The 20,428-nt window shown below is 39.5% G+C and overlaps 1 protein-coding gene across 2 annotated transcripts in view; it reads left to right on the top strand.

Moving 5' to 3' along the window:
- The window catches only part of MAGI2 (membrane associated guanylate kinase, WW and PDZ domain containing 2), a 703,939-nt gene extending 686,081 nt beyond the window's left edge, over positions 1-17,858 (top strand). For both annotated transcript variants that reach the window (XM_014308028.2, XM_005423532.3), the window contains one exon: positions 14,888-17,858. In XM_014308028.2, coding sequence (XP_014163503.1) covers positions 14,888-15,681 — 794 coding nt within the window. In that variant the 3' untranslated portion in view covers positions 15,682-17,858. The remainder of the gene's footprint in view (positions 1-14,887) is intronic.
- The last annotated feature ends 2,570 nt before the right edge of the window (positions 17,859-20,428 follow it).

Below are 20,428 nucleotides of genomic sequence, written 5' to 3'. Positions count from 1 at the left end.
TCAGGATCATGTGGTGTGTCAAAAAAAAAAAAAAAGACTAACTAAATGAACCAATATACCGGTTAATAAAATTGGTCTAAAACCATCAGGCAATTTGAACATGGGCTCCCAAAGGTTCTAGAATGTTTTATTGCTATGGGTAAAAAACTATTCAAGGGCAAAAATTAATATTAAAACCTGCTTTACAAACATGTCTTTAGTATTTAATAAATATGTAGCAGCTGGCAGAAAAGTAGAACATCCTTCTGTTAAATAACAGTGGATGTGTATGTATAAGTGGGTGCATATAGTTATTTCTGTCTTATAGAAAATTTCTGTTTCAAAAGATATGCAGACTTTTATCCCTTGATATAGAAATAGAAAACACAGTCTTGAAAGAAAGAGGGACACATGAGATGACATTTTCAGTTTTCTGGCAATGACTTTGGGCTTCCAGGAAGGCAATACCTCACTTTTTAAATGCAAAAATACTGAATCCTAAACATTGCTCTGGCAATTACACTCCCTGTGGATTCAGACCACTCTAGCTGAATAGTCCAACGCAGGCTTCCCCCATCTGTATAACAGGGATAGTAATATTTACTTACCTATCTCATGGGAGTGTTATGGGGATTAATTATTTAATGCTTGAGAAGCACTTTAAAGATTAAAATTCCTAGTTGACTACTCAGTATTATTACTAAAGCAGAACCTTGCTAATCCACACCAAAATTGGCAGTGTCCCCCCATATCTGAGCAAAGATTTATTAATAAGGTTGTTGAGCAAGTTCTCTTATAATTAAAGCTTAATTATTCTAATATAATATTCTGGAGTAGATTTACTAATATGGTGTAAAGTGTAGATAATTACATCTAAACTCCAGTGAATAAAACAGATGAACAAACATTATCCCGGGTTTGGTTCACATAAACTAGCAAGCAGACTTCCCAAAGAAGGGCAAAGTTCCACCCACAAATCTTTTCCTAACACTTATTTGTGAGGTCCCATTATATTATATTATATTATATTATATTATATTATATTATATTATATTATATTATGAAGGAGAAGGATACAGACAGAAGGTTACAAAGAATGATAATGAAAACTCGTGACTGCTTTGAAGTCCTGACACAGCTGGATCATGATTGGTCATTAAGTCAAAACAACTCACATGAAACCAATCAAACATGCATCTGTTGGATAAACAGTCTCCAGACCACATTCCAAAGCAGCCAAACACAGGAGAAGCGAATCAGATAATTATTATTTTCATTTTTCTCTGAGGCTTCTCAGCTTCCCAGGAGAAGAAATCCTGGTGAAGGGATTTTTCAGAAAATATCACAGTGACACTTATTTTCATGGCTCCCTGTATTTCCATCCAGTTGACAATACTGGAAGATCAGTACTCAAAATAGAGATTCTGAGAGAACACAGCCATACCTCTGTCTCCACAACATCGGTTTTTCCTTTCCTCATGTAATCCAGATAAGTAGGTAAAATAGCAATTCAGTAACACTTACTGTGTCTCTGCAGTTTGCCACAGGACTAAGTCCAGTCCTCTGCTGTTGCAGCACAATATCCCAGAAAATCCCCCTCCTGCTGCTCATCTCACATCTCCCTTTCATTTGCCACAGGCCCCCAATTATTAACCAGACTGCATCGCTGCAATTTGTTCTTACTCAGAGTTATCTTCCCCACGTATCTGTGATGGTATTTTTGCCACAGGGAGCTGGGGACCAAAGGGAGCAGTGTGGAGGCACACAGAAATATTCCTGTATGCTGTGTCTAAGAGCCTTGCCAGTGGCCTGACTCTGTGACGTTCAAGACTTAAATTAAGCCAACAAGGCTTCTCATGGTCTCTCCTCATTGACATCAGAAATATGATGAGTCTAAGTGCTCACACACAGAGTGACACAAAGAACTGTTATTCCAAGCATTAGGCAGGCAAAGGCAAGCTCTCTCCATAGAGACACTTGCACGTCCTGCCTCTGTCCTCACTCCGCCATCCCATGGTGCAGCTCCTGGCTGATGCTTTGTGGCCCAACCACCCAACCACAGGGAAAGGTAGGCAGAAGTCATGGCTTCTGTCAGATTTCTTAGAGCTCCTTATTCCTAACCTGGAAAAAACCCCAAAAACAAACACAAACAAACAAACAAACAAAAAAAACCACAGAAAAATAAATGTGTTTTCTTCGTTTTTAGCTTTGACAGTATGAGGTAACTGTGACTCTCCAACCAATGCTTAACAAACATGACCAGAGAATGTTGAATTTTGTTGAGCAAGAGCAACACAGATATGCAACCCAGAATTTTGAACATCTGGATTTTCTAACAACACATAGTTTGTGTTTACTTATTAGGACCTGAATATTACAGGGTAAAATTCATTTAATCATGCACTTCCATAGAGTTTTCAGATAAATTTGTCTCAGCATTCCAAAGATATCAGATACTACAACAGCCCTGACAGCAGGTGTGGTCCCAGAGTCAACTCTGCACCCTCATTGCCTAAAAACCCCCAGGATGAAGAGTTTGCTGAAGAGACACTAAACTGCTTCTGCAGCTTCTACCCTAAGCAGAGCAGGACTACTTATTCATGAGCTTTGGGAGTGAGTTCAGACCAAGTGTTTTGCTTAAGATCCTGCTCTCACTGAATGAGAACCTCATTGCCTACCAGAAACAACTTTCTAGGAGCATTTCATACACAGTCAAAGTGCTCCTCACTTATTAAGTAAATTTTATTTATTATCTACATGCTTTTAATAATAACAGCTATTTGTTGACCTGACTGAATGTGATGCCTACTGTTAACACCCATTTTAGCTGTGATAATTCATAATTTTAATATTTAACTTTAATTAAGTGTGTAATATCCAACTCTTAAATTATTCAGTCTCTGCAGAATGTTTTTCATTAATACCACACATTTTATTAACATATTTATGAACACCTTTTATGACTTAATGTGGCTTAATTCTATTAATAAAAACTAATTTGAAAGTCATTATCTTTTTTAATTATACAGTAACTTCCAATGTAGTTTTTCCAGCTCCAGCATAGCTCTGGGAGAGAACTGCTGAGGTTCCTCCAGTTCTACTCTGCTGCCTGACCACACAGGGAAAAATAAAACGTTCTTTATTGACAGGTTGAGTGTTGCCTGAGTAGCTCTGATCTGGTAAATATGTGAGATGCTCAGCACTTCAAAAAGGGCACCAAACCACCTGGAGGACCTATTGAATAATAATGTGTGGTCAGAGCAGCATCACTCAAGACTGGCACTTAAGCTGTCCACACAGTTAATATTGACACCACTGAGAGGAGCTCCCTGTGGAGGGTAAAAGCCCCATGCAGGCTGCTGCTCTTCACTTGGGCTCTTCCAGTATTAGCAATCCTGCAACATTTATGCAGATGGATTAAGCTGATTCAAGGAAAAATCTAATTTACCAAGGGTTACAACCTGTCCCTGGAGGCAGGGGTAACTGCAGTTCTTGTTAATAGATCCCTTGGAGGGAATTAGAGTGAAGGAACACTGAATGATTGGTGTTTGTAAATATATATATGTATATATATGTATATGGTTTATTTTAGAACAATTTGGTTGAAGTGGAAAGCAGGTATGTAGCCATTTCGGTTATTATTACCTACAGTAATATAAAAATATAAAAGCATATTATTATTAAGAAAATATATAAGGGGAGGGAGGAAAGGAAGGAAAGGAAGGAAAGGAAGGAAGGAAGGAAGGAAGGAAGGGAAAGTTGGTTTTAAGACATGACAGCCAGTGGCGGAAGGAAGTGGCGGAAGGAAGGAAGGAAGGAAGGAAGGAAGGAAGGAAGGAAGGAAGGAAGGAAGGAAGGAAGGAAGGAAGGAAGGAAGGAAGGAAGGAAGGAAGGAAGGAAGGAAGGAAGGAAGGAAGGAAGGAAGGAAGGAAGGAAGGAAGGAAGGAAGGAAGGAAGGAAGGAAGGAAGGAAGGAAGGAAGGGAAAGTTGGTTTTAAGACATGACAGCCACCTCTCATGTCATTGTAGCTGAGCCCGTTATGCCCCATCAGAAGGGCTGAATAAGGTGAATGTCCTGATACCTTCCCCAGAGGGGTTTTGCAGCTGAGCCAGTTGTGTAAGGGAGAACATTGACATGATATAAAGTATTATCCCACCTCACAGGATCTGCTTCTTATCAGCCTCTTCTCCTATCTGGCTCAAAACCCAGCTTGTCCCTAAACAAAAGTTTGTGCACCCCTGCTTGGCACCTGGGCTGTGACCTTGCACATCCTCAGCAAAGCACCAGCTGCTTTTGGAAATGGACAATTGTTTGTCATTAACCATTAACATTTCAGTCTCTCACACCAAGTTCACTCTGATTGGTGATCATGATGATTTAAATATTTAATTAATAGGACTGTTTATTAGAATCATATATATAGAATAAACTAAACTGGGTCTTGGAATGAGAGGTAAACTGTGTACCCATAACATCTGGCCTTAAGATTTACAGCCAGAAGACTATTACAGTAAATTAGTAAACTGATTTCCCACATTAATTTACCTTTTTCTGAAATACAACCTGCTTGTGGGTGTGGCTCCTTATTTTTTTCCCCTCTCCCATCCTGTGCTTTGTAAGCTTTTTTCTGCACAGAAAAATGATCCTTTTTTATTCTTGCTATTGTAAGGGCAGTGTCAAAGTCTCAACCCTGTTGTAAGGTGTGAGTGATGTTGGAGAGAGCCAAATGATGCAGAGCTTAGGCACTATTACAAAATCACAATGAATTGTTTATGGATGTGATTTATATTTAAGGGGTGAACAATGGCAGAGTAACCGTAAAGGACTAAAGCAGCGCCCCAAGATATCCAAGACAATCCAGGCCACCTGCTCTCCATGGCAGAAAGTCTGAGTGTTTCTGAATTCTTTAGTTATCTCCTGTGCCAGCCTGAAAGGTCTCAGGCCACTTTTTTGCAGCGGCCTGTGTTTTCTAGAAAGGACCTGGTGTGGGGTGATGGGTGTAGATCTCTGTGTTCATCCACTCAGCTTTGATCCACAGCCCCCAAAAGGATTTCCATAAGGAACTCCCCAGCTTTGGTTGTGTACATGTTCAACACAAGAGCAGACATCTATTTCCAGAGGTCTTTTGAGACCCCTCTCTCTCTGACTCTGTGAGGCAATTAAATTATTATCTCAAGTGGTAAGAACAGTAAAATGCTGGTGAAACTGTGCCATAATTAAAGAACTAACTCAGGGAAAGGGATTTACTGATGATGCCCTGGGTATAATAATGTAGGATCAAAACCAGTGCAGAATAATAATAGGAACCCTCCAAGTCAGATCAGTTGCTTCCCATGTCTCTTTGTTAATCATATTTAAACACTAAATTACATAATAAATTGAAAAGAGATTTCATACATAGTGCTTGCTACAGATTAAAGCCCACACAAATCAATGTGTGTGGCTTTCTTGTTTCAAGAAAACATGCAGCATTTTTCTAAAGAATTTTTAAACTTTTTTCCTTGCAATATACAGTCTTCCCCTCTCTTGCTGAAGTTTAAATTTTCCCTTTCTGTCTGTTCCCTTAACTCCAACACCAAGTAAGGTCATCTCCTGAGCTTCTCTAGATTTGGTCTTCCAAGCATAACTAACAATCTGCTCTTTCTGAAGTGTTGCAATAATTCTAAAATTAGATCTCTGAACGTGAAAGCACTTCTCTAACAAACCCCTAAGCAGAGTACAGAAAAGGTGATGAAAGTGAATTTTACCTGAGATGAAATCATTCAAAGTCTCATTAAATGGCCCTTGCAAGAACTTCATGAACACTCAGTCTGCTGCAAAAATATTTAGGGCATCTTCCATTTAATATCTAGATAAAGTATACAATGGAAGATGGATATACTGAACCCAAAGGAACTAAATATTTGCTCATCAGTAATGACCAGGAACATGAAAAGAAGTAGGGTATCTGAGTATCAATGGCACTAGGAGCTGAGCCAAGCAGGATGTAGAGCTGTGCTTCCCAGCCTTGGAATAGGTCAGTGGCTGAATTTTCTGGATGTTAAATTAAACTTTTCAAGTTTACACAGGAGATCGAGGTGTTCATCACTTACACTACACTTACATTCATATCTCTTCAGTTCTTGTGAGCATCTGCAGAAGCCATGCCAACAACAGCTCCATGTAATAGGAATAGTGGCCACCTTTTCCACTATTAGACCAGTGACAAAAACAAAAATGCACAATGACTCTGGGGACAGAAAAACTAGGGCTGGCATTGTTTCATACCACAAATATCAGTCTTTCCTAATGAATCATTCTGCTCTTTTGAAAATGCCAAGCACAAAATTTAGAAGTGAAAGATGTCAGGACTCAGATGCACATTTGTTTTCCTGTAATCTTCTGTGACTTGTAAAGTAATCCTGATTACCCTGAGCAACCATCCTCAAACTTTGGAAACACAAATGTGTGAAGCCAAAAGAACTAATTACTAAAAAGTAGAAAGATTCCCTTCTTGAGCAAAGCAACATTTAAAGTTATATTTATAAGGTGCTCTAAACATTCAGAGTCACCATGACATTGTCGAGTACAAACAGGCAAGTGATATAAAAAAAATGACTACATTAAGATAGAAAATTAGATTAGGCTTTCATTTTCAAGGCTTCAAAATACTAAGCTGATCACTCAACTGCAAGTGTGAGAAAGGACAAGTAGTTCATATGATAAAATAACCAAGTATAACCTGGGTTAATTTTTATAAATGTATATGGCATGTATCTAATTCCTGTACATAGAATTAACCTTTTGCACCCATAGCACGCTGCCATCATACCTTTGTAAAGCATAGGAGCAGTGCTAATGATGGAAAGGCTATCCCACCTGGCTGTGCCCACAGTGACTGACCAAAGGAAGCACCATATCCCAGCAGAGGACACCTCAACCCATTGGTGTTTGCTTCCAGGGCTGCTGGTGTTCAGGGATCAGAATGTGGATAAGTTCAGTGGAAGGGGAGACAAGGGAAGTGTCATTTTAAGCCAAGAAAAGTGCAATTTGTGAGAAAACATTTGCATAGCATATTGAATAATTAACAGGAATTTCAATTTATGGCTAGAAGTACAGGCAAGCTGTCAGGTGGGGGCAGAGCCCATTGCCACTCACTGTCTGAGAGAGGCTGGGGGAAAAGGTGGCATATTGTCTCACATTTCCATAAGGCTCCCAGCTGAACAAAAAGTACCAAGTGCTTTTCTAACCATGAAATCTTCTTTTTATTCTTGCTATTGTAAGGGCAGTGTCAAAGTCTCAACCCTGTTGTAAGGTGTGAGTGATGTTGGAGAGAGCCAAATGATGCAGAGCTTAGGCACTATTACAAAATCACAATGAATTGTTTATGGATGTGATTTATATTTAAGGGGTGAACAATGGCAGAGTAACCGTAAAGGACTAAAGCAGCGCCCCAAGATATCCAAGACAATCCAGGCCACCTGCTCTCCATGGCAGAAAGTCTGAGTGTTTCTGAATTCTTTAGTTATCTCCTGTGCCAGCCTGAAAGGTCTCAGGCCACTTTTTTGCAGCGGCCTGTGTTTTCTAGAAAGGACCTGGTGTGGGGTGATGGGTGTAGATCTCTGTGTTCATCCACTCAGCTTTGATCCACAGCCCCCAAAAGGATTTCCATAAGGAACTCCCCAGCTTTGGTTGTGTACATGTTCAACACAAGAGCAGACATCTATTTCCAGAGGTCTTTTGAGACCCCTCTCTCTCTGACTCTGTGAGGCAATTAAATTATTATCTCAAGTGGTAAGAACAGTAAAATGCTGGTGAAACTGTGCCATAATTAAAGAACTAACTCAGGGAAAGGGATTTACTGATGATGCCCTGGGTATAATAATGTAGGATCAAAACCAGTGCAGAATAATAATAGGAACCCTCCAAGTCAGATCAGTTGCTTCCCATGTCTCTTTGTTAATCATATTTAAACACTAAATTACATAATAAATTGAAAAGAGATTTCATACATAGTGCTTGCTACAGATTAAAGCCCACACAAATCAATGTGTGTGGCTTTCTTGTTTCAAGAAAACATGCAGCATTTTTCTAAAGAATTTTTAAACTTTTTTCCTTGCAATATACAGTCTTCCCCTCTCTTGCTGAAGTTTAAATTTTCCCTTTCTGTCTGTTCCCTTAACTCCAACACCAAGTAAGGTCATCTCCTGAGCTTCTCTAGATTTGGTCTTCCAAGCATAACTAACAATCTGCTCTTTCTGAAGTGTTGCAATAATTCTAAAATTAGATCTCTGAACGTGAAAGCACTTCTCTAACAAACCCCTAAGCAGAGTACAGAAAAGGTGATGAAAGTGAATTTTACCTGAGATGAAATCATTCAAAGTCTCATTAAATGGCCCTTGCAAGAACTTCATGAACACTCAGTCTGCTGCAAAAATATTTAGGGCATCTTCCATTTAATATCTAGATAAAGTATACAATGGAAGATGGATATACTGAACCCAAAGGAACTAAATATTTGCTCATCAGTAATGACCAGGAACATGAAAAGAAGTAGGGTATCTGAGTATCAATGGCACTAGGAGCTGAGCCAAGCAGGATGTAGAGCTGTGCTTCCCAGCCTTGGAATAGGTCAGTGGCTGAATTTTCTGGATGTTAAATTAAACTTTTCAAGTTTACACAGGAGATCGAGGTGTTCATCACTTACACTACACTTACATTCATATCTCTTCAGTTCTTGTGAGCATCTGCAGAAGCCATGCCAACAACAGCTCCATGTAATAGGAATAGTGGCCACCTTTTCCACTATTAGACCAGTGACAAAAACAAAAATGCACAATGACTCTGGGGACAGAAAAACTAGGGCTGGCATTGTTTCATACCACAAATATCAGTCTTTCCTAATGAATCATTCTGCTCTTTTGAAAATGCCAAGCACAAAATTTAGAAGTGAAAGATGTCAGGACTCAGATGCACATTTGTTTTCCTGTAATCTTCTGTGACTTGTAAAGTAATCCTGATTACCCTGAGCAACCATCCTCAAACTTTGGAAACACAAATGTGTGAAGCCAAAAGAACTAATTACTAAAAAGTAGAAAGATTCCCTTCTTGAGCAAAGCAACATTTAAAGTTATATTTATAAGGTGCTCTAAACATTCAGAGTCACCATGACATTGTCGAGTACAAACAGGCAAGTGATATAAAAAAAATGACTACATTAAGATAGAAAATTAGATTAGGCTTTCATTTTCAAGGCTTCAAAATACTAAGCTGATCACTCAACTGCAAGTGTGAGAAAGGACAAGTAGTTCATATGATAAAATAACCAAGTATAACCTGGGTTAATTTTTATAAATGTATATGGCATGTATCTAATTCCTGTACATAGAATTAACCTTTTGCACCCATAGCACGCTGCCATCATACCTTTGTAAAGCATAGGAGCAGTGCTAATGATGGAAAGGCTATCCCACCTGGCTGTGCCCACAGTGACTGACCAAAGGAAGCACCATATCCCAGCAGAGGACACCTCAACCCATTGGTGTTTGCTTCCAGGGCTGCTGGTGTTCAGGGATCAGAATGTGGATAAGTTCAGTGGAAGGGGAGACAAGGGAAGTGTCATTTTAAGCCAAGAAAAGTGCAATTTGTGAGAAAACATTTGCATAGCATATTGAATAATTAACAGGAATTTCAATTTATGGCTAGAAGTACAGGCAAGCTGTCAGGTGGGGGCAGAGCCCATTGCCACTCACTGTCTGAGAGAGGCTGGGGGAAAAGGTGGCATATTGTCTCACATTTCCATAAGGCTCCCAGCTGAACAAAAAGTACCAAGTGCTTTTCTAACCATGAAATCTTCAGAGAATCATTTATTTCAGGAAACAAAGGGTGCTGTGTGTTTGGGTTGTGGAAGTGTCAGGATAAAAGATTAAAGATTCTTTATATATTCTGAAATATCCCTCCTTAGAGAGCATTAAAGAAAAGCTTCAGGAGACCAATGCAATCAGGAACATCAAAGACATGTCAAGCTATAATGAGAAAGACCCAAATGCCCTCCTGGTACAGCACTGCCAACATTAGTGGATACTCACCAGGGGACAATTTGTCCCATTTTTGTTATTAGCAGCATCTGTAAGAACTGCTTGGCACCTCCTGGCAATACATAATTGCAGACAAAAAAAATGGGGGGAAAAAAAATCACCATATTTTTTATTCAATCAAACCCTTTTTGATTCCCTAGGAAAATAATACTGGGAAGATATGAGAACAGCTGCTTAGACAGTTCAGAAAACACTTCATCCAGACTAATGAAAGTGTTCAAAGCTTTAATATATTGTACATTATTCACATAATTTGAAAATAAAAAGGCTTAGAGATTTTATTACTTAAGTAATAAAATGTGATGTAATTTCTACTCTTACTACTAAATATTCAATAAATTAATATTAGTACTTTATGGATAATTATATCTGATGAAAAAACACACATCCTTGATAAATTACTAAACGATTATCTAAAATATTTTAATGCTAAGGGAGAACCTAGCCACAAATCAGAGCTCCATGGGCAGAGCTCTCCTCTCTATTAGGACTAAAGCCAGGGTTATTTTTGTCATGGCTCAGCCATCAGCAAGCACTGGATCCAGGTAGCACAGTTAAGACAGGAGCAATAGACTCATGAGAGCAGTACCCTCATTTCCACTCCATTGAATGTGGGAGAGCTGACAGAGCAAAACAAACAATTCATGTGTGTGGCAGCTCTACCTCAAATTAAAAAAAAAAAAAATTTAGACAGAGAACTTCTGTTCCTGATGTTTTCCCTGTGTCACTCTTGCCCCAGAATGGCTGTGTTCATCTCCCACTTGTCCTCCCACACACTCAATCTTGTGTCTGTGGTGGCTCTTACTCAGTTAGCAATTTACTCCTGTGCCTGGGAGTTATGTGAAGCCGCTCGTAGGTGAGTCATTCTTACACATCCCATGGAGAGGTGCCACCAACTTGTGTTACAGTAGCTTGTAGAAACTAAAAGCCACCCAGCAAACACCTGCTAAATTACAGCAAATGAAATGCCATCACAGTGACAGATTAGAGTGCTGCTCCCAGCTCATTGTCTTGTCTAAATTAGTAGGTCAAGGGAGATTTTCTCCCTTCAAAGAAAGAAGGCAGGCATCTATTAGCCTTCAGTGAGAGGTATACTTTTGAAAATCAATTTCTCTCACAGTAAGAATGTTATCAATGGTGACAAAGTCAGAAACAAGTTCAAAACTATGTTGGCTCTAAATCTCTCCAGCAGTTGCAACTGAATGCAATATTCTACTCATCTGCTTGCAGGTTGTTTGGGCATTAGTAGTTTGTGCTCTGTTAAACAAATATTGTTTTCAGTTCCTCACAGAGGTGAAGGAAGAACAAAGTAAAATCAGTGCTCTGTCTCTGGTTTAGTATGTTTACAAAATGCTTTGAGATGTGTTGGAATAACAGACAGTAAAAGTAGGTTATGTTCCAAATTAACTCAAAGGTTTTATAAAAAACCTTAGGCCAACAGAATAAAAAGTATTCAGAAATATTAATAACTCTCTCAAAAATGTAGCTAGAAACTGAGTATAATCATGAAAATAAATTACTCGTTTAACTGCTCTGCAGGATAAAATTTTACATTTTTCTCCTGTTTATATTTGCTATGGAGAAGCAATCATTTTAGTGCTGGTTGAACAAGTCCAGATGAACCCTTATGGCTTGAACACAGCTCTTTAAAAGGTTTTTTCTTCTGAGCAACAAATTACTTACATTCCTGCACTTTGCTCTAATTTAGTAATTTTTACACTTTTCCACAATGTTCAAACATTAGAGGGAAGTTGGCTACAATAACCTGGCATGAGTATTCTCCTCACTACTGAGTGACATATTGCAACAATGGCTTGTTGACATTAATGTCTACCAAGGCTGAGGATGACTTTCTATATAATGTTATTTCATTTGAAAGAAAATCAGGTTAGGTTGGGTTTCACTGTCTCAGACTGATGGCACTTAAACCCTAAAGAAAATAATTTTCTTCTTACTTGCAAATGCTATATTGCCAAAGAATATAAATGATAGTTTTATTCCATGGCAGCATTGTTCCATAACCTGGAAATACAACCTATATATAGGTGCCTTCCCAGCAAGTATTTTAAACACAGTGCAGCCAGAGACCCACCTGGGGTTGTCCCACAGCCAAAATAAAAATGCTGTGGCTCCAAGTTTTCTTACTTGGCTGGCCAAGTTGTCTTTTACCTAGGGCTCTCTGGGGGAGAGATAAAATTCAGTAATGCATATAATATGCATGTCTCAGTTTATAGACACCTATACTTATATATCAGTATATGTAAGAGATATGCTGATTCACTTTTGTTGAAGTACATTCTAACCCACTATGATTTCTCACTACAACATTTGGTTGTTTTTTCATCCCCTTTAAAATAGAAAACAGAAGAAATTCTGTAATCTCCAGGCAATGAAGCAGTAGGCCACTAACCTCCAGGTCTCTTCTCCAGAACATCCAACAAATACCAACTGGTACCATATCATCCTTTGTGCCTCAGGGGAGCCACAAGACATCTTTGACACCTTGATTTTGAATGGTGCACCCCTGGTTTGTCCTCCTGGAGGAGAAGCAGCTGATTTGAGCATAGTCGTACCTTTTCCACAGAGGCAGTCTTGTTACCCAAAAGTATCTTGCTGCTCCAGGCTATTTGGTGTTTTCACTGGTGTGTTGCTGATATTACTCAAAGGAACCAGATATTTCTGTAATCAGAAGCTCTCACAGCCTAACATGAGATTGGATAATGGCCCACTGCTCTTCACTGACACTGAAAAACTATGAAAACATCTCATGGACAACTAGGAAAGAAGATTGTAGTTCAGACAAATAGATTGGTCCAACCCTTGGCACCACCTCTACCCTGGGTAGGAGTGACAATGCCATGAAAAGTATAAATTAAATTTTCCAAAGCTCAGGGTGGCTTCTTTAGTTTGCTCAGGTACTTTGCTGGTGCATGTAGGCAGCTTCACGCTGAGTCCCAGGATAGTTTTAGTGATTTGGACTCTGTGCATGGTCCCTGGCTCAAGTATTAAATAAAATTACATCCCCCAGATTTCAGATTTAAGAAGACCCAGAGTGGGGTCTCTGCTTCCTCCATCAGGCACAGGCTGTGGGCCTGTACCAGGCTGGTGGTGCAGAAGAACAGAAGTAAAGAACAAGCCCACCAAAGTCAATGCTTTTTGTAGGCAAACTCCTAGGAGCTGATCACTCTACATGCACGAGTCTTCCTCTTATTTTTTCTTGCTTGAGTGCCAAGCTGGGAGCAGATGGTACATTAGTCACCCTTAACTGGAGGGTAAGAAAGTGTGATTTCTTTTCTTTTCTAAATTCAGTTGAGACCCTCATCCCATTTAGATTCCCAGCTCAATGTTTATTTGTCTTACACAGAACTTGTACTTTCTACCCCTCTCAAATGCTAATCCTCTCCACACATATGCTCATTATGCAAAAGCATATGACAAACACCATCTGGGAAAATAAATAGCTCCTCAGCTAACTGTGCTGCTCCCTCCCTTTACGTCACCCACCTCACTATTGTCTCTCCTATTTTTATCTGCAAGACAGCAATCACTCAATCCAGCTATTAACTTAAAAGTGCTGTTTTAGTCAAGCAAGCTGCAGATCCCAGGCTGGGCAGTAGAATCTATTCCATTTTTCGAGACTATGTGCTCCATGATAATTTGAAAGCAGCCATAGCACTGAGAAAAATGCATGTTACTTTTTTAAAGGGCAGTTGATATCACTGACAGGTACTAGTCCTGACCTTAAGTCCGCACTTGTTTTTTAGCTAGAAGGTTACATTTTCTCCCCTATAAAATATGCCGCTCTTGCCACAAGTTCTACCTCGTTTCCATGGATTCCTGAGACAGTCCTTCATCTCTGACAGATTATTCCTCATACTGCTCAAAGCCTAAGTAAAATGGTGCTAAATAGGGAATGACATTAGCCAAGTTCAGTGATTTCTCTAACCTCTAAGTAGACGGGTAAGAATGGGAGCCATGATGTCATTAATCATGGTTGATGTGTTTTCTGCCAGAAAGTTAATCAAAAGAAACGAGGATGTATACAGAAGAGAAAGACATCCCAGAATATTCTGGTTTGGATTAGGAAAATCATCATGATTCAGCAAAGGAGACATTTATTTGGCTAAATTAAACAGGATCTGCACAAACCAACCATATTGTGTTGAGGCTAAGTAACCAAGAGAAATTCAAAATGCACAACCAGGAGACTCAGCAGCTGACACTGTGATATAAAGGCAGAGCTGTAAATGTACCCTGTAAGAATTGTGGGGCCATAAACACCTCAATACTATATCTGTTTAGAAAAAATATGAGACAGAATTCAATGATGACCTTATCTGAGCTACAAATTCTTGTCAATTATTATATGCTTGTAGGGACATGTTTAATAGATGGCAGAAAGTCCTTCTCATTTGTCCTCAGAGACAGCACTGATATTGCCCAACTAAGAAATCCATTATACAGCTACAAAAGAGGCTATTTGATTTCATGAGCACGTGCCTTTATTATTTTAAGAATAATTTAACATAGGCAGAGGAAAGTGGAATCTGTATGAAAAAAAGACCGAGGTTTTCAGCATTTGCAGTTATCAGCTTTGCTTGTGTGTCTCCTGTACTTTTTTTATTTTCTTTTTTTTTTTAAAGATTATTTTCGGTTTTCTCCCTATTGGGTCCACACAATTGAGGGAGTTTCACCTCAGCTGAAGCAGAGGGGTTTAAGGCTGGTACATGGTTTGGGAGTCAGTGTTGCTCAGAATACATGTGCCTGTGCAATAAATACACTCTGTGCTGCTGGGTACGCCCTTAACTGTCTTCTCTTTGTTGTTACAACAGACGAACCAAACTCCTGGAGTGCTCCCTCTGCCACCTCCCCAGGTCTGCCGGAAGTAGCTCTTTCCCTCGACGACATAATCTCACCATTATCTTCATCACACATAGCCCCACCCTCTGACCCTTCTCACCAGATAAGCCCAGAGCCAACATGGGATATCAAGAGGGAACACGATGTAAGGAAACCAAAGGAGCTTTCGGTGAACGGTCACAAAAAGAAAAGGTTAGGAGAACAAAGAGAAAGGTCAGCAAGTCCTAAAAAGGTAGACAGGTCAAAGCACGAAGAGGCTTCTTGGAAAGGGTATTCAGGAGGCAAAAATAAGACCACTGATGGTGGCAGGCCCACCTCAGAAAGCAAAGCGGTGGGACACGGCGTTATGATCGAGGCTGGCGCAAGAGAGCACATGTGTGCTGGAAGCAGTGATGAACAGTTTGGGAGGCTGAGGAAGCCAGAAAGCAAGAGAGGAGGATCTCTTAGCAAAAGAGACCACAGATCCACAAACACCAGTGAGAAGTCGGCTGCAGCACCTGACCACATCAAGACTGATACAGGAGCTACCAAGACCTATAGTAGCAACCGCTGCAGCTCGCCTGGAATTGATATGGACCACAGCCAGAGGGACCCTGATGGGAAACCCAGCGAGTTCCCCAGGAAGGGACATCTCCACTCCATTAGCACTCGCAGCACCAACACCACAGTTCGAAAGGCAACGGTCTCTCCAGGGCCGTGGAAAATCCCTGGCTCAGATAAGCTACCAAGCGTCCTGAAGTCTGGTACTTCTGCCATGAGCAGATAAGCAAGGGACTGTTGCCCTCTAACTGTCTCAAACTGACGCAGAACATTCTTCTTAGTTTTTGTCTCACATTGGTTTGTTTTAATTTATTTTAACTATCACACATATACACAAAGCATTGAGGAATGAAAACATTAGTGTGTAATTCCATGACAATGTGCACAGTATCTAATAAGTTCAAAAGCATATAGTCAACACAGAGATTTAAAATCGACCCTAAAGTCCCAGTTCCATTTTAGGGACTTTGGCAGCTATGGAAGAAACCAAAACAATATGAAGGACAGTACATCAGAGAAGGATAGTGCAGTGTAGCTTTAGCAATTTTTTCCCACTGCATGAAGGACTTGGATTTCATTCAAACTTTATATCAAGAAACTGGAACAAGTTAGAGCAATCACAAACTGGAACATCGCCTTAAATAAAACTGCACGGAGCAAGCTGAAACCGAGAGAGGATCTTTTCATGAAGCTAAAATGTTGTAAATAAATTGTTCTCGACATATCTAGACAGGGGTTAAAGGGTTTCTTTAAAGCATCGTTCGGAACTGTACACCCATGACACGTCTCCACTGTTAACACTTTGGGATAGTCCACGTGGCACCCTGTAGAATAGTTCACCGGGTGCTGCGGAAGGAATGGGGAATCCAGTGGATTAGTTTCTGTGATACCATTTCTACTGCCATTTTTGTGAAAAAAAACCATGTTTCTGTACATTGGAAAGGAGTTAAGGTGGAGTTGTATTTACAAATTATTCTCAAAAGTGATTTATTACAGGTTCCCCAAGTCCTGCGAGGTAGCACACAAAACAATTGGTCAGGCTCAAATCCCAGGCATCTGCAAGGCCCTTGCAATGAAAGGAAGAGTGCTACAGAGAAAAAGCTGCAGTTTCCTTAAGGAAAGGCCTTTCCTTCCTGCAGAAGATGATAGCATCACTTATCAACAGTGCTATGTTTCATACCCATCCGCATTTACTTAGGACACTCTCACCTCTCATCCCCTCAGTTTGGCAGAGCAGGTGCCTTTCAGGCACATATCAACAATAATTAGACTGGTTTCTGAAATACAGTTGTCGGTGTCCTCATTCAGTATTTTTCCATTTTTAAAATGGTTTCCATTTTACCATTTTTTCCCTATTTCCATTTTTTTCTTCTTTTTGTTTTTATCTTTCTTGCTTGTCTGTTTTGAATTTTAAGCCTTAAGTGCCAGGTAAACATTCCAGTCTGCCTTCACAGGAAATAACTCCGAGTTCAGTCAATCAGTCATTATCTTGTTTCAAACAGATGTGTGTGTGTCTGTGTAAGTGTGCGTATGCTTATTCGTCTGTCAAAATTAAAACAAAATCCTGGGCAATAATACATTGGTAATTAAAAAAAAATGTAAAGCTAAGTACTGTCAAAAATTCATATTTAAAAATTATTGTTCACTAGCAATCTTAGTTCCTCACACGCTCTGCTGAAAAACTAGATTGAGATTGGCTTTGTTCCAAGAAATTAGCAAATTACTGTATGTCTCAAACATTGCACTGGACTGCGAAATTTATAGACATGTTACTTCCTGTCCAATTATTTGAAAAGCCTCAAGTCAAGGATTTTGCAGCTTTCAAATATTTTTTTTAAGAAAGAAAAAATCCATTTATAATTTTTAAAAAAGCACAAATCCATGTAGCTGTTTATAAAACTCTTATTTAACGGGAAAAAAAGATCTTTATCCCCTGAACTAGAATCCAATATAATTTGCCATTAATTTATTGAATCTGATTTTGGACAATGCTTCTGTAGTGTAGATGCACGTCCCGGTATCTTATTTTTATGTATAAAGAAAGCAAACAATGAAATCTGAAAACCAGTTGAGATTATGCTTGCATAAACTCTAATTTGCACAGTTCACAGCTACTCCTTGTGCAGTAATTGCTTTATGCGGCTGTAATCGATAACCTGTGAAGACAGCACATCATCTAAACCCCATTCCAAATAATATTTCTGTGTAGTGTTAGCTGTGAATTTACCTTGTACAGCTCTATCTCTATAAATATAATTCCATGTATTAATAGTCACAGAAAGGCTGTAAGTGAGCAACTATTTTTATGAAACGCACCACTATGGATAAATTAACTTTTACAGAAATCTTGTTTACTGTATGATATTCTAAACCACTGTCAAATAAAATATATATCCAAAAATCTTTCATTTTTTCAATTGTATATAGTTTGTGTTAATTTTGAATAACATACTTCTGTGTTACCCTGACAAACAACCATTTTCTTGCATATGAGTAGAGTTAATTAGCTACTACCTTATAAAAAAAGGGAATAGGCCATTTTAATTTCTTACTGCAATATATGAATAAACATGTAAGTGACCAAACAAATTTTATAATGTCAATCAAGGCTTATGAGCAACACAGACACAGAAAAATCTCTTCCTTGATGGAGAAGCCTAAACCCTTATTCTGCTTCCAGCCCAGGAGACAAAGGACCAGGGTGGTCAGACTCCAGGAGTGAGACACAACTTTTGAGAATATATCACATATACAGAATTAACCTGAGCACAAACCATATTTACCTCAGAAATCGGGCAGTTCTAACTAGCCCTAGAAAGGTTTTGTTGACAAGCTGTGTGAAGGGGGCACAATTATATTTTCAATTTATTTTACAGAAAAAAATGTCTCAAAAAACATCATAATGGTGTGAAAATATTTGTAACCAGCCAGCCTCTTTTGGGACCAAATCCACCCCCCATTAAATGCTCCTTATCTCCAGTTAGGCAAAATAAATCATCAGTGTATAGATTCTAGACTGTAAGATGTCTGCCTGGAAAACAAGCAGTATTTTTCACACAAATATGGCATTTTAAAAATTAAGTATTTCCTGTTTTCTTAGAATATAATTTTTTCAAAAAATAATAATTTGTCTTGATACAGCCTGAGTCAACTTCTGCAGAACTTTGTTTTTTCAGATTAATGGTCCCCGTAGAAAATTTCAACCAGCTGAACTAATAACATAATTTTGCATTACAATAAACTCATAGAAAATATAAAGCATATTTAATACTCAAAAATAATTTGCTGCTGTTTAAATAGCCACTATTTTCAGGTTGGAAATCTGGTTATGTGCCTGTTTCAGACCCAGAGGTATCACAGCGAAGTGTTCTGAAGACAAATGGTTTCATCCAGTCAAACCTTTCCTGTTAATAACATGACCTTTGTCTTTTAAACTCAGTAGTACAGCATTTGCATTGCTCTGCTGTTATTATGACACCTTTTAATATCTCTTTTTCATACCTATGCAACAAGACAAGGAAATAGATGCCTTCTTTGATGCAGATTCTCTGCTCCAAACTGCAGTGTAACAGTGTAAGTGAGCCTGCCAGCCTGTGATCACCAGTGCACATTTGGGCGGGAGTTTTGACCAGAAAAACATCACAGACAGATGTCAGTGCAGCCCTTTTCTTAACCAGTGGCAAATGTGGGCTCTGGAGCTCACCCCTTCTCCAAGTACTTCACTGCTTCAGGCCACTCATACAAACTGCAGAGCCTGGAAGAGCAGGCTCTCAAACAAATTTAATAAAAAAGCCAGGAAATTTAATAGCTCCCACAAGATCTCACCAAAGATGTCATCTTTTCTTCCAGAAAGCTGCTGGACAGCCAGCACTCTTTGTGTGGTTACAACAGAGCATAGGTTGCACTGGTTTCGCTCCACTGTGCTCCCCTAAACAGGAGGGACGTTTGTAGCCCATATATCCACTTATTCCATGGCCTCAGTGATTAGAGTGCCAGCCATTTAGCCCCAGTGTGGATAGCTGCCTGCTAGGAATTGATGCTGATGTTCAAACATGGACCCATTTCTTCCCTGATACTTTTCATCTGAACATGCAGCCAGCCACCATTGCTAAAACCTTCTCATTCCCATCAAAGGGGAGATTCCATGTGATTTGTGCCATCTCTGCTGAACACAAACATCTCATGCTTAGCCCTCTCTACATCCCATGTGCTCTCATCACCACCAGATTTATTCTGAATCTCTTCCCCCTCAGCTCCCCACTGGTTCTTAATCCTACCTCTGAGGTAAATGCTGCTGCCATTCAGTAAATCAAATCTTCCATTCTCCATTTTCTCCTTCTGTCCCTCAGAACTTGTCTTCCTTTTTTAACTTGTTCTTTTGGCCCTCTGCCACCATCTGTCATCTCAGCCTCCACCTGATGTGTATCAGCAGCTCAACATGAGATACCTCTTCTAAGATATGCCATGACCAATTAGACACCAAGTCTTTAACCCACTCCTGGCTGTCATACAAATGTAAAGACACACCCAACACCTTGCACTGAAGCCCCAGTCACTTCCCTTGTCCTTCAGAAACCACCAGTGGTTACTTATTAGACATACTAAGTCTACATGCAGCCAGTAATTACTTTTGCAAGTACAAATAATGCTTTATCTTGTTTGCTGAATGTCTGTACTGATAATGATTCAAGCATTCAGGCCAGGGTTTGTGGATGCAACATACCATGATCTCTACTGGAAGTTTCCAAATTCATTTTACAAAGTCAGGGACAGGCAAAGCTGCAGGCACATTTCTGTCTTATCCTCTGTGCTCTTTCTGTACTCCTGCCATGGAAACGTGGGACCAGAACTGCAGAGGCAAAAGTGGAAGAGCACACCTCAGCAAATGAGGACGTTACCCTTCGCTGCTTGGAAGGAAGCCTTGCTGTGAAGTGCAAAGGTTTTTCCATACACTGCCATGGAGCTCAAAGCTG

Source organism: Geospiza fortis, unplaced genomic scaffold (assembly GCF_000277835.1).
Source record: "Geospiza fortis unplaced genomic scaffold, GeoFor_1.0 scaffold424, whole genome shotgun sequence".
Classification (NCBI taxonomy): Eukaryota; Metazoa; Chordata; class Aves; order Passeriformes; family Thraupidae; genus Geospiza; species Geospiza fortis.
This window is presented reverse-complemented; position numbering and strand designations above follow the sequence as displayed.